This window comes from Aquarana catesbeiana, linkage group LG02, assembly GCF_042186555.1.
Source record: "Aquarana catesbeiana isolate 2022-GZ linkage group LG02, ASM4218655v1, whole genome shotgun sequence".
Lineage (NCBI taxonomy): Eukaryota > Metazoa > Chordata > Amphibia > Anura > Ranidae > Aquarana > Aquarana catesbeiana.
The window spans coordinates 455,907,772-455,921,595 of record NC_133325.1 but is presented as its reverse complement, the minus strand read 5'-3'; the positions used below and the strand labels follow the sequence as shown (position 1 = coordinate 455,921,595).

At 40.7% G+C, this 13,824-nt stretch overlaps 1 protein-coding gene across 2 annotated transcripts in view; it reads right to left on the bottom strand.

The window, feature by feature from the left end:
* Window positions 1–222: 222 nt before the first annotated feature.
* CSF3R (colony stimulating factor 3 receptor) overlaps window positions 223–13,824 on the bottom strand; it is an 81,340-nt gene continuing 67,738 nt past the window's right edge. For both annotated transcript variants that reach the window (XM_073615622.1, XM_073615623.1), the window contains 3 exons: window positions 11,260–11,356; window positions 6,559–6,637; window positions 223–4,880 (listed from right to left, as the gene is read on the bottom strand). In XM_073615622.1, coding sequence (XP_073471723.1) covers window positions 4,449–4,880; window positions 6,559–6,637; window positions 11,260–11,356 — 608 coding nt within the window. In that variant the 3' untranslated portion in view covers window positions 223–4,448. The remainder of the gene's footprint in view (window positions 4,881–6,558; window positions 6,638–11,259; window positions 11,357–13,824) is intronic.

The window sequence follows — 13,824 nt, the reverse complement described above, 5'->3', positions numbered from 1 at the left end:
TTTAGTAAACTCTCCAGTAATCTCACAAAATATTTTAATAGATAACTCATTAAAATGATTTAAAAATATATGTATTTATTTAAAAAATAGATTTATAAAATGTTTATTGATATGACTATTTGATGAAATGTACATCTCTTGAAATGGCAAAAAAAGCATAAACTACATAATGGTAAAATACAGTTTAGCATAATGCATATCTAGTTAAGAACAATCCAAAGAACAGTTTGAACTATTTATTTCTTCTTGAATAAAACATTAAAAAAAAATATTGCTTATACTGTGGATAACACAAATGTTTACTATCATATTATAGTGTACAAGTAAATGTATAAAGAACAAATGTGAAGATAGATAAGAACTTCTGTTATAATAATGGTAAAGTAAATTTATTTTTGAAAATCTACTCAAGGAGGATAGCATATTTACTTGAAAAAATAAAGTGCCAAAAAGAATTGTGCTATTGACTTCTACAATACAGTATACTAGAATAGAAATGTTCACACGTATGGTGAGTTTCCCAGTAAAAATAAAATAAAATGTTCAGTTAAGATTTTTTTATATACCAAGTGACCAGTACTCTTCTGCACACAGAAGAACCATACATGCCTCAGCGCATGTACGCTTTATACATGTGCACACACATTAGCCTGGATGAGCGTGCACATGAGCACAGATTTTTTGGCGACCAGCAGCATATTTAAAGCTGCACAAGAGTGCAGAAGATCGCTGAGTGGTTGTCAGCTCCTATTGCCTGTGACCTGATCCCGTGTTTGCTTATGTGTTCTGGCCTGGCTTCGTTTGACCCTGATCATTTCTGATACTCTGTGTTTTACCTCGCCCAACCCAACCTTGTGACCCAACCTTGCCTCCTACCTGCTGTACTGGTACCTTCTATGCTAGCCTGATATTGACTTCAGCCTGGCCCTAACTATGCTTTTGACTCCTGATTCTGTGCTTTTGACGACTGTTGCTGACTCCTGTTTGCCTGACCATGCACCAGAGCTTCTTCATCTGCCAGCTACCAGTTGCTTGCTGCATAGACTTTAGTCTATCCTGGCCCGGATCACATTCAGGCACCTGTGTCACCCTGCTCCTCTGTTATACCCTGTCCTTAACCCCAGGGAAAACAGAACAGGAGGTCTAAGGGAAGCCCTCTTGTCAACTCAGCCTTGACCAGGTACATGACACCTTCCCTTCATTCTGCTATTGTTTCTAATACTTAGGCACAGTTTTTTTTAGATGAACGGCATAATTACTACCTTCAGTTGAGAGAAAACTTCAAGCAACAGTTTGAGAAGAGATTCTGACACCCACCTCTTACATCCATTTTCTTTCTGATAATGAAGAGACTGGATACTCTGCAGTGACGCAGTATAAGCACTGTTCCTCAGGTGTCTATGGTAGTAGATATGGCCAAAGTTTGATGGGGTGGGGATTAAAGTTAAAGTGGTTCTAAAGCCTCAAGGTTTTTTACCTGAATGCATCATATGCATTCAGGTAAAAAGCCTTCTGTACTGCAGGACCCCTCTGCCCCCCCCCCCACCCTTATTCTTAGCTGAGCCCAATCTGATCCAGCAATGTGCACGGGAACAGCTGTTTCCCTCCTTATTGGGCAGATTGATACCAGCAGGAGCTATTGGCTCCCGCTCCTGTCAATCAACTCCTGTGAAGAGGAAGTGGGACAGAGTCTCGCTGTCTGTGTTGATGGACGCAGCAGCGGGGCACTGGAGCTGAAGAGGAGGGGGCTAGAACGGCAGCAGGGGACCCCAAAAAAGGAGGATTGGGGCTGCTCTGTGCAAAACCATTGCACGGAGCAGGTAAGTATGACATGTTTGTTATTTTAATTAAAAAAATAATGAAGGTTTAATATCACTTTAAGAACAAGGCATAGGGCCAGATGTGGAACAGCTCCAGCTTTGCTTAACTTGTCCCTTAGTACAAGCTTTTCCAGGTAAGGTGGTATGGAAGTTGATGTTTTCTTTCTTTTTCAGTACTCATAATTCAGAAATTCCATATACAGCCTCTGCCACCTGCAACAACAGGCCTACTGTACCCAAGGGGAAAATTACATGGTGGTTATTGGTGAGTGAAATGATGAAACGTGTAGCTTTTTAATTTAGGACAATTAGACCCTCTTGATTTTTAATATAATGCAGTCAGGCTGCATATGCAGTAATAAATGTGCCTCTGTTTACTTTTACCTTTAGAAACCCTGTGCTGGCAGTACTAGGAGATTCAAAACTACCCTCTTACACACAAGCAGCAGCCCAGCTCAATTAAATGACCCACTGAACACTGTTCTAATAAACAGTTCTGCTTACAGGGAGTAGAGTGATTTGCTGGCAGCACCTCACTTTGGGAAAAAAGGGAAGACTTCTTTAAGTCATCTTTAAAGCGGTATTAAACCCAAAAGCAAACATTTATTATATTGCAGCTTACTAATTCTTAGATGTGGTGGCTGCATTTGTTGTCTTTTTTTCTTTGATTTTGATCTGGTGATCTGGCCAGTAATTATGTTGTTTTTCAAAAGAACAAGCTCACTTTCAAACATAGTAGTTAGAGTGTTAAGACAAAACATTTACCACTGAAAGGGGTGTTTACAATTATCAGCTTTTTTTTTCTTTAAAAACCTTTATCCCAAAAGGAAAAAAACTGTCCACTGTAACTGCTTATAAAACATTAGCTGGAGTTTGGCTTTAATGTTTTAGTGTATCTAAATCTGCTGGTACATCTTGCACTCCCCTCCCCCCAGATTAATAATGCTGCTGTCCAAAGGTGGCCCTATGCTCATTCATCCAGAGTGGGGGCACTTTAATATGGGAGGTGTGTTGTTGGCCAGAACCCCAGGTGAAAACAGAGGGAAAAAAAGAGAACTAATGCAGCCACCACATCTGATGATTGATAAGCTACAGTATATTATATTTTTGTTTTTGTGTTTAATACCGCTTTAAATAATTTTGGAAGCTCCTTCTGAATGTAGTCACACTGTGTAGTAGCTGCATTCAGAAATTGTAGTCTATTTTTGTTACCTTGTATCATATCAAAAATATTTGTTTATTATATTTTAAAGGATAAGCTCAAAACTTTGAAAAGTTATAATTTTCAAAATTTTTGGCCATTTTTTAAAATTTCTTAGTATTTCAGTGCTCTACCATGACAAAGGAACATCTACAAGTAGTACAAAAACTGTTAATTTTCACCAGTTAAGGGGTATTTTTACCTGCCTTTTGTATTGCCTAATATGTTTATTTAGCTTTATGTTATTTGAGGTATATATTTATTAGAAAAATATTGATTCATGTCAACTTAAAGTTTCACTTGTTTTCTTAAAAAAAAGTGCTGTTAAATCTAATACATTATATTTTCCCTATTTATGAATAAAATACTTAGCTCAAGCAAATGTTTGTTTAATATTAGCATTATATTTCAAAATGCATCTTATTTGAGCTGAATGCAATGTGAACCCTATCATAAAAAAGAAAAAGAAAAAAAGCTTTAATTGTTGTGCGCCATAATCATTATATTTGCAATGTAATAGTTATCCCTAAAAAAAAAAAAAAAAAAAAAAAAAACCATAGTGTGGTCATGCTTATTGCTTCTAAATTTTGCAAAGATTTGCCATTGTATTTAGTTTTGTATCCACCTGTTTTAACATACTCCTACTGTTTTAATATTTACAGCAATATTACACCTTAAATCTCTCATATTAGCCTTAGAGCACCACAATGAATGCCATCATCTTACAAATCCTGATACCTACCCAATTTACTAATCTTACAGTCCTATCTCAGTGGTCATCAACCCTGTCCTCAGGGCCCACTAACAGGCCAGGTTTGCAAGATAACTGAAATACATCACAGGTGATATCATTTGCTGGTCAGTGATTGCAGTATTCTAGTCTGCATCTCTTCAAGATAATACATAAAACCTGGCCTGTTAGTGGGTCCTGAGGACAGGGTTGATGACACTGCTATAACTCATTTTAGGAGACTGACTTCTTGATAGCAATCACATTTTTCGCTACTAACTAGCCTGGAGAAGATTATGGCCTCCAGCCTTTTTACTAGTGGCTGGTGTTTGCTTTAAAGGGAAGGAAAGGGTTACGTACATGTAGAAAGGGTTCGGCTTAATGCTAATTATTCTATCAACATGTTTTAATGTTAAAAAAAAAACAACCCTTCCTTCTATTTATAGTTTGTAATCATGCATGTACATGTGGCAGCCATATTTGATCATGACATACATTAGCTCTGCTTCCAGTTTTGCAGTGCTGCCCTGCTTTTTCTCACAACTCAAGTCTATGAGTTGGCTTACATATATCAGATATATTTTGATGTGCCATAAGCAATATGTACAGTGTGTGCTATACTGTGCAATGCATGATTATGTGATGAGATATGCAGCTTTTTTTTAATGTATTTTCAATATAACAACATCTGAAACACTCAGTTAAACAATTGAAAGCTTTCATCATTCTCATGGGTTTCTAAAGCATGTAAAAGAGGGAAATCCATCACGTTTTCTTCTTCCACCAAGAACACACTGTCTTCTTGGTGTTGGCTGTGAAACCACATATTCTCATAATTTTGGGGACTGGGAGACACATCACACAAGAGTGGTTGTGTGGAGTCAGACCTCACATAGATAGAGGTTGGAGGGCTTTGTTCACGGTAGCCTCCAGTGATCACCTGAGCATACTGAACAGTGTCCGTATTTACATAGAACCTCCAGTTATTTATTTCATTTGTCTTGGTCACAGGTGTCTCTTTAGTATGAGTTTCAGTAAGTGGTTTCTTTTCTTGCAATCGATCCACAATGGATATATCACTTGTTAAGAACTGAGAAATATCAGTGGGGTTAACCATTAATCTAGGCATCTAGAAAGAGAAAAAAACAACATTTAAGTAATGCTTCAGTAAATCAGAAAAATGATTTGTTATTTTTACTCGGGGTAAAAATGTTAATGCTAAGCCATGTTCATGTTTCAATGTGCCCAGGAGTAAATATTCTGAATGGTGGCAGGAACTTTGTCTATGAATTTTAGCAGAATTGTTACTGTAGGGCCGCATTTATTTCCTTAGTTATGCCTACTGGCAGAAATTTCTATCTCTCCCCTTTGTTTAGCAATGTTCAGCTTCATGCCTGTTCCTTATAGCATTTCTCTACTTTTCCTGTCCACTTAGCAGCATCTGCAAACGGCTCCGAAATCTGCATTTGCGCAAACTCTCTTGTTTACTGTAGCTAGGGTTGCCACCTTTTCTTCAAGTCAAACCTGAACACTTCAGCAATCTTTTTTTATGTAATTAAATAACATTTCAATTTAAATGAAATTATTCACAAGAGTCCCCCTTTACATCAGAGTCCATAGAGTTCCTCTTTTACATCTGAACTCACAGAGTTCCCTTACATTGTAGGGGGGACTCTGCAGACTCTGATGTAAGGGAGAACTCTGGGGACTCTGACATAAGGGATGCTCTGGGAAACCTGATCTAAGGGGAAACATTGAGAACTCTGATGTACGGAGAGGACTCTGATGTAAGGGGGAACACTGTGGCCTCTGGTGTAAAGAGGAACTCTGATGTAAGGGGTGCTCTGAGAACCCTGATTTGCCTTAGTGTACTCACTCAGAGGCAGGAGAGAGAAGGGGGGAGACTTCAGTCACAGGCAGGGATAGATGGTGAGCTCAATCACCCCTTGGCAGTCAGCACCTCTCATCCAGATGTAGCTGAGACTGCTGAACTTCAAATTTCTGGTCCCCACTTTCCTTTTCTGAGGCACAGCGCCAGGGATTGAAGCGTGGGCAGACACAGAGGGGTAGGGGTGGGGGAAAGAGGAGCAGATCAAGCCCTCTCTCCTCTCCCGTCTGTGTAGGGGGAGCGGTAATTGTTAATACTGGCTGTGGACAGTGTGAAAGAGAGTGTAACAGGCAGTCTCGGCTTACACAACTGCAGCCAGCAACCCTGCCAGGAAGCCATAGTCTGGTCTGAATAATGTGTCCGGGTTGCAGGTGGTCTGAAAACCGCACACATGATTCCAAACCCGAACTGTCCGGTGAATCCCAGACAGGTGGCAACCCTAACTGTAGCACCCCCTTGTTTGCACTGCACATAGCATTGACATCAAGACTTTTTACTATGTTTTCTCCTACTTCATGTCAATTAAAAAAAACTCCTATGTTTTTAGACACTTAAAAAAACACATGCAAAAACTTCAGTTTGCAAACTGAAAAAAAAAAAAATAGTGAGTTATTGCTGTATTGTGCAATATTTTTGTGAGCTATAACAAATAACAGCTTTTTATATAGCGGACTGCAGGGCACCACAAGCACAAGACTAACAAATAACAGCTTTTCTCATAGCGAACTGAAAGGTACCACAAGCACAAGACTAACAGTCTGTGGCCAGAAAATCTCTTTCAGTGGTGCGGTGTGTATGTGTATAGGAGGGTGCCATGGCTCTTGTATGATGCAGCCTTGGGCCCATAGTTACTAGTTTTACTACTTAATGTAAAATATGTACATTGACATTGATCAGTGCAGTGTAAAGATTAGATTACCTCCTCCATGGAAGAGGTCCATTTGCCCATACGGCTTTTAGCTGGATCTGGAACTGTTGGCCAGAGTTGACTCTTCATTCTGTCAAAGCAAAAAAAATCATTACTGGTGAAGAAGGCATAGGCAGTTACATTTTTGTAAAATACCAAGTCACAAAAAAAAAGTATAGAAACAATATATTCATGCTGATCTTGAACAAAGATGGAATATGAGGAATATTTTAATCAGTACTTAAAGTGAAACAAAAGATAATAACTTTAAGGGGTTGTACTGATGGAAGAAGTAGAAATACAGTTTTCAGGTAGGGGCTTAGGCCCCTTTCACATTACCGCGACTTCAAAGTTGCGAGGTTTTGCCGCGATTTCAAGGAATGCCTGTGTAATCTTGAGGTACAGGCATACCCTACGTTTAAGTACACAAGAGGACCAGAGCATGTATGTAAAACAAAAATGTACTTAAAGTGAAGTATTACATTTTTTCACTTCTCAGTGCATGTACTGCATTGCAATAGTCATTTACAGGCGTAGGGGAGGTGGGGTGGTCCCTGTCCCCAGGGGGGGATGGGGTGGTCCCTGTCCCCAGGGGAAGTGGGGTGGTCTCACACACCGTGACCATATTGCAGGGTCAGATTGATGTAGATTCCAGCCAGCATGGTCTGGCTATGGCACTTGTGTCCACCTGGCTGTTGTAGTTCGTGAAAAGTGCTGCGGCCGGCTGCCCTCACAGCACTAGTTTATTGTTGCTTCAGCTCCCTTCAGCAGCAGCACAGAGCGGATGATCAGCATGGGAGGCTGCATCTCCACTCCATGGGCCCTCTATTGGAGACCTCCATGAAGGGGCAGGGCTGGGAGACAAGCCTGTGATGTCCTCCGTCGTTCCGTGAAGCTGGCTCTCACAGGCTGAACCAGAGTGCTGGAAGTTTGTCCAGCAGAAGTATGCACCGGAGGCCTCTGTGCAAAGGAAGGACAATGGACTAAGCGGCAATTTCTGGGGCAGGACAGAGGGGCCAGCTGAGGACATTGGTGAAGAATGTGACATTGAATAGCGGCTGCCTAATGCTGGTGCCTGCCCTGAACAGAGCCGAGTGGTGCCTGGTTGTTAGGACATGCGGGCCTGGTGATACCCGGGTGCGGGCCGCACTCCCAGCGCCACTGTCCGTACTTGTGAGACACTTTGCGTACACTCGCGGGTATGTCCGTAAAGTGAGTGTCCGTAAAGCAGGGTATGCCTGTATATGGACCTTAACTCACATGAAAGTTAGACCAAAGTATTACAGGGACTACTTTGAAGTCGGCACGACTTGAAGTCGCACATATATGAATGGTTATCAATGGAAATTATGGGGAACAACTTGTCATGCGACTTTGCAGTCCCAAATCGCAGGACAAGTCGCACAAGTGTGAAAGGGGCCTAACCTGAAAAAATGTGTTTTCAGCAATCTCCTGAAGGTGGACAGAGTAGGAGATAGCCTGACAGCCTGACAGATTGGGGTAGGGAGTTCCAGAGGATGGGGCAGGCTCTGAAGAAGTTCTGCAGGTGTTCTTGACAGGTGGTAACGAGGGAACTAGAAAACACTAGGTCTTGGGAGGAGGGTAGACTGAAGGGGAGCCAACTAGTACACGGTTGCAATAGTTATATTATAACAAGAGAGTAAATTAGTACCTTTGTAGTGTTTGTTAAGAATGGGCAAATTCTGGAAATGTTATGGAGGTTAAGTCAGCATGATTTAGACAATGAATGGATGTGGGGGCCAAAGGGAAGGTCAAAGTCCACATTTTCATCTAGCATTCTGGCATGAGTAAAGGGAGCGGTTATTGTGCTATTGATCTTGATGGAAAAGTTGGGGAAGGGGACACAGGGGAGTTGGAGGAGTTTTTATATACAAATATAGACCCAACAAATGTCTGCTACCCAATTGTAGATAGCCTTGTCCAGAAATTTAAAGTAGTTGTAAACCTCATTCATGAAATGTGAGCAAAGCACATATATCTGTTGTGTTTATTTATCTCTTTCCAAAGCTCTAAGGCTGCATTCACACCTGAGTGTAGCGTCTTTGAACGTTTTTCTAGTGTTTTTTTGTACGTTTTTATGCGCAATTGTGACGCGGTTTTATGCGGGACTTGTGCACGATTTTGAGCTTTGGCGTTTTTTATTAGCCAATAGAGAAAACTATTATCTGTTGCATCATTTGTTGCTAGGTATTTCAGCTTTTTTAGCTTTTCCCTTACCTTTTATTTATTTTTTATTTAATATTATTCATTTATTATTATTTTTTTTCATTAGGGTAAGGGATTAGAGTTAAAGTTGGGGTTAGGGTTAGGATTAGGGGTTAATCATTTATTTACTATTACTTAGTATTCATTTATTAAATTTATTTATGATTATTTTTATTTATTTGTGTATTTATTTTACAGTTATTTATTAATTATTATTATTAATAGTAGTAGTAGTAGTATTAATACCTTAACCCTAGCAAAAAAATAAATAAAAAATCCTATCTCAGGAAGCTAGTTCAGCTAATACTAATTCTCTTACAGCTAACGCAAGTACTTCTGCAGCAAATGTGAATTTTTCTGCAACTACTGCTCATTCCCCAATGCTAGCACTAGCTGCAGAAGAATTAGTATTAGCTGCAGAAGTATTTGCATTAGCTGCGTGAGGATCTGTTTTAGTGAATGAGCATTTAGAGAATGTGCAGTAGCTGCAGAAGAATTAGTATTAGCTGCAGAAGAATTTGCATTAGCTGTATGAGAATTAGTATTAGCTGAACTAGCTTCATGACATAGGGTTATTTATTTATTTTTTGTTAGGGTTAAGTTGTTATTACTACTACTACTACTACTAATAATAATGTAATAATAATGAATGAATAAATAAATGTAAAAGAAATACACAAATAAAAATAATTATAAATAAATATAATAATAATAAGTAATAGTAAATAAATAATTAACCCCTAACCCTGAAAAATATAAAATAATAATACAAAATAACTACAAATTTTAACCCTAACACAAAATAAATAAATAAATTACTATTATTATTATTATTATTATTATTTATGATAATTAATTTAATGTTTTTTTTTAAGGTTAGGGGTTAATTATCATTTATTTATATATTATTACATATTATTAATTTATTTATGATGGTTTTTATTTATTTGTGAATTCAGTTTACATTTATTTATTTATATATTATTGCTATTTTATGTTTTACAATTTTTAGTTTGAGCAGAAAATCGCACAAACATGCATGACAAAAACACGCGGATGGGCACAAGAACACGCAAATGGCAATAAAAACACTCCAAAAATGCCAATATCTGCCCGTTCGAGCTACAAAAAAAGCTCCAGAACTTTTTTGAGCGTCAGGCGTTTGTCTTCAGGCGAATTGGAATGGAGATGTCAACCATCTCCATAGAGAATAATGTATTTTTTCTCCTCCAGCATTTTGAAGCTTCAAGCTACAAAACACAAAGGTGTGAATGGGGCCCCAGTGTCGTCGGTGCTTCATTACTCTTTTTTCAGCATGAGTCACTTCTGAGACGTTTTCCTAATATATGAGATACAATTTGTGTTGAGGAGAGAGCTCAGCATTCATCTTATCTATTCAGAAAACAGTACTTCTGCTGTGTGAAGGGGAGTGTGCTCCTTTCCTCCAATCAGCTCTCACACACTGTAACTGTAGCATCTCCGCCCCCTCCTCTATGCTCCTGACAGATGAAGGATTTTAGCACTTTTCTGCCCTTTTAAAGGGGTTTAGGAAAGAAAGGGCTGCAGATAAACAAGTAAAACCTATGTAGGAGGATTTGTTTAATCTCTGTGTATCATCCGAGGCTATTCACTTCACTGGATATATGTAAGGGTTTACAACCACTTTAACCTTTATATTTACAGGTAGTCTTTCACTTTATAGACTAACAAGAGACAGGTGGGATGGTTTTGTGAACAATAGCAAGTCTTCAAACTCCTCTCAACATCCCCTGAACGCACTTAAAGCGAGATTCCGTCCTAAAAAAATAAAAATGTAAAAGTCAGCAGCTACTAACACTGTAGCTGCTGACTTTAAATAAGTACTTACTTGTCCTGGGTGCCCGCGATGTCGGCCACCCGAGGCCGACTCGTCCCTCGGCTCCGGGCACTGCCATCCTAAGTAAGGGAAACAGGCAGCGGAGCCTTGCGGCTTCACTGCCAGTTTCCTACTGCGCACGCGCGAGCGGCGCGGCGCTCCGTTCTGTGAATGACCCCATGGTGTTTTGGGAACACACACAGTTCCCAGAAGACAACGGGGCTTCTCACCGAGGAGCAGAACACACCGCGGAAGAGGAAGAGGCAGATTAGGAAGACTGCCTAGCAACAAGGGTTTAGGTAAGTTTAAAATTTTTTTTTTTTCAAATATTTTTTTTTTTATTTTTTTTAGGATTTTTGGTGATTTTTTTTTTTTCAGGGTGGCCCTCCACTTTAACCTGTTTACTGAATAAGTTTGGCCATGAATGTCTACAGGTGGGCAGCCGAGAGTAACAAAATAAACGAAAAATTACCACACGTTAATTATGTTATTAGCTGGCTGGAGATATTATAATTCTTTACAAGGACAAGAAAAGAGATGGTATTTCTTAGTGAGAGAAGTTCTATGAGGAAGGTACATCAACAAGTAGAAATGATCAGTATCAGAATCTAATAGTATAAACCAGAATTTACCTGTCATGTTTCATTATACAGATGATAAACAAAAGAATGGTCACCAGAAATAAAACCGGAAATAGAACCAGGAGAATTAAGGTGTTGTCTGGTTTACCTGGAGGAGAATCAGAGATTCAGAACAAAGGAAACAGACAATATATCTTAAAACGTATTTTTAATAGCATGATGCAAAGTGCAATTTATTGTAGTAACCCACTGCAGCAGAAACATGCATCAAATTTGTAGTTATTGAGCATAAACATGACAGTGAAATCTTTTTACAATCAAGACAAGTCTCCAAACTTTCTAAACAAATAGCCAATTTACTTTCCTTCAGATGTTGGGCGGGGGGATCAGACTGCATAGTTGGCAACATTCTCAAAACATTTTTTAGGGACACTATTTTTATGTAGGCGGAGTATTATTTCAATTGGGGGTGGGGGCATTCATTTGTAGGCGTGGATTAACTGGAAAGAAAAAAATGCGGGGCCCTTTGCGCGCTGCAGCAAAGAATGGGCATGGTTTCAGTTATGCTAAATATTGGAGAATGTGGTAATATATAGGGAAATAAAAAAGAGGGATGGAGGGAAAGAGAAAGAGGGATGGAGGGAGAGAGAAAGAAAGAAAAAGAGGGATGTAGGGAGAAAGAAAGAAAAGGAGAGAGGAGAGAAAGAAAAAAAAAAGAGAGAGAGGGAGAGAGAAACTTTACTCTACTGTTCGGGCATAAGAGAGGTTTTCTTCCTCACCTCATGCAGCTTGCAGAGCAGCTCCGTGCCACAACAGTGGAAGCCCGGACAGCGCACCCATTGGCTGGGACGCGGTGCAGCCTGCCTCCTGCTTCCTCCTCCTCCAATAGGTAGCTGTAGTATTCTTTTAGATCCGTTCCAGAATCTCCAGACTCCCAGCCCACCCAGCTTACTATGTGGGTGGGCCAGGATGACACGGCAACCATCCGCACCCAGTGACAGCGGAGCAGTGCAGCCTTCTTATGGGGGATCAGACCCCCTGGCACAGTCTGCCCCTGCACTGGACACAGCCAATTTTCCGGGATTCTGCCTGGGACATGCTGAGACCGGAACATGGGTCTGAATTCCATGAATGTACAGCGCAAATCAGGACTGTTAGCAACTATGAGACTGTGGCCAGTCAGAGTACAAAATTTCCCACCATAAGGCGAAGTAGCAATGTCTCATGCTTGGTGGTCAGTGGAAGTAAATAAATTACATAGGATAAACAGAGAGAAACCAGAGCAAAGGCTAATAGTGTAGTATGTTTAAAGTGGAGTTCCACCCACTTTTACAACTCTTCAGCATCCCTCACTAAACTGTGCACTGTAAACAAATTGGATATTTTTTATTTTTTTTTCTCAGCACCTACTGTATATCTGCTGTATTCATTTTTCACTTCCTCCTCCCTGGCCGTGGCCCATCGCATGATTTCCTGTTTGCAATGCCTTCTGGGAAGGGGCGGCAACTTCCTCTGACACTGCCGTTGCTATGGAAACCTGACCTGAAACCTATTACACAGCTTGTGCTGCACTGAGCATGTGCGAGATCTGCAAGGATGAGATCCAGGAAGAAATACAGTCTGGCTTCAGATGCCCACACTTAAGATGGCCACGATCTGCTGTAAGTTTATAAAATAACAAACTACTGCTATAAACTAACAAAACAGACCTTAGTTTACAGACTAACTTTACTAGAATACATTAAGCTTGTGTATTATAGGGGTATTTTATTTAAAAAGTATAATTTCGGCTGGAACACCACTTTAACCACTAGGCGTCCGCGCTATAGCCGAAAGACGGCTATAGCGCGGACTCCAATTGCCGGGAGGGCGTCCCTGGACGTCCTCCTGTTCACTTCCACGTTGCACGCTCCCTCGGGCGCGCATCGGGGAAGTTTTGTGCTGGCCGTGTCCCTCGGACACAGCCAGTCACAGGTCGCCGTAAACGGCCAATGACAGCGGCCGTTTACAGTGCGATCGCTCTGCCAATGAGAGAGGATCTCATATGTAAACATATGAGATCCTCTCTCATCGCCGGCTCTCCCTCCTCACACAGAGACAGCGTGTGAGGAGGGAGAGCGAACCGCTGCAGCATTAAGTAAACAGAGAAAAAAACAAAAAAAAAAGTGTCAGCACTGTTATCTGCCCTGCCATCTGTCCTGCCATCTGCCCCTGCCATCTGCCCTGCCATCTGCCCTGCCATCTGTCCTGCCATCTGTCCCTGCTGTCATGTCCCTTCCATCTGTCCCCAGTGCCATCTGTCCCCACTGCCATCTGTCCCCAGTGCCACGTATAAGTGCCATCTGTCATCAGTGCCACATAGTGCCATCTGTCATCAGTGTCACGTGTCATCAGTGCCACGTATCAGTGCCATCTGTCATCAGTGTCATCAGTGCCACGTATCAGTGCCATCTGTCATCAGTGTCATCAGTGCCACGTATTAGTGCCATCTGTCATCAGTGCCACGTATTAGTGCCATCTGTCATCAGTGCCACGTATTAGTGCCATCTTTCATCAGTGCCACGTGTCATCAGTGCCACATATTAGTGCCATCTGTCATCAGTGCCATTTGTCATC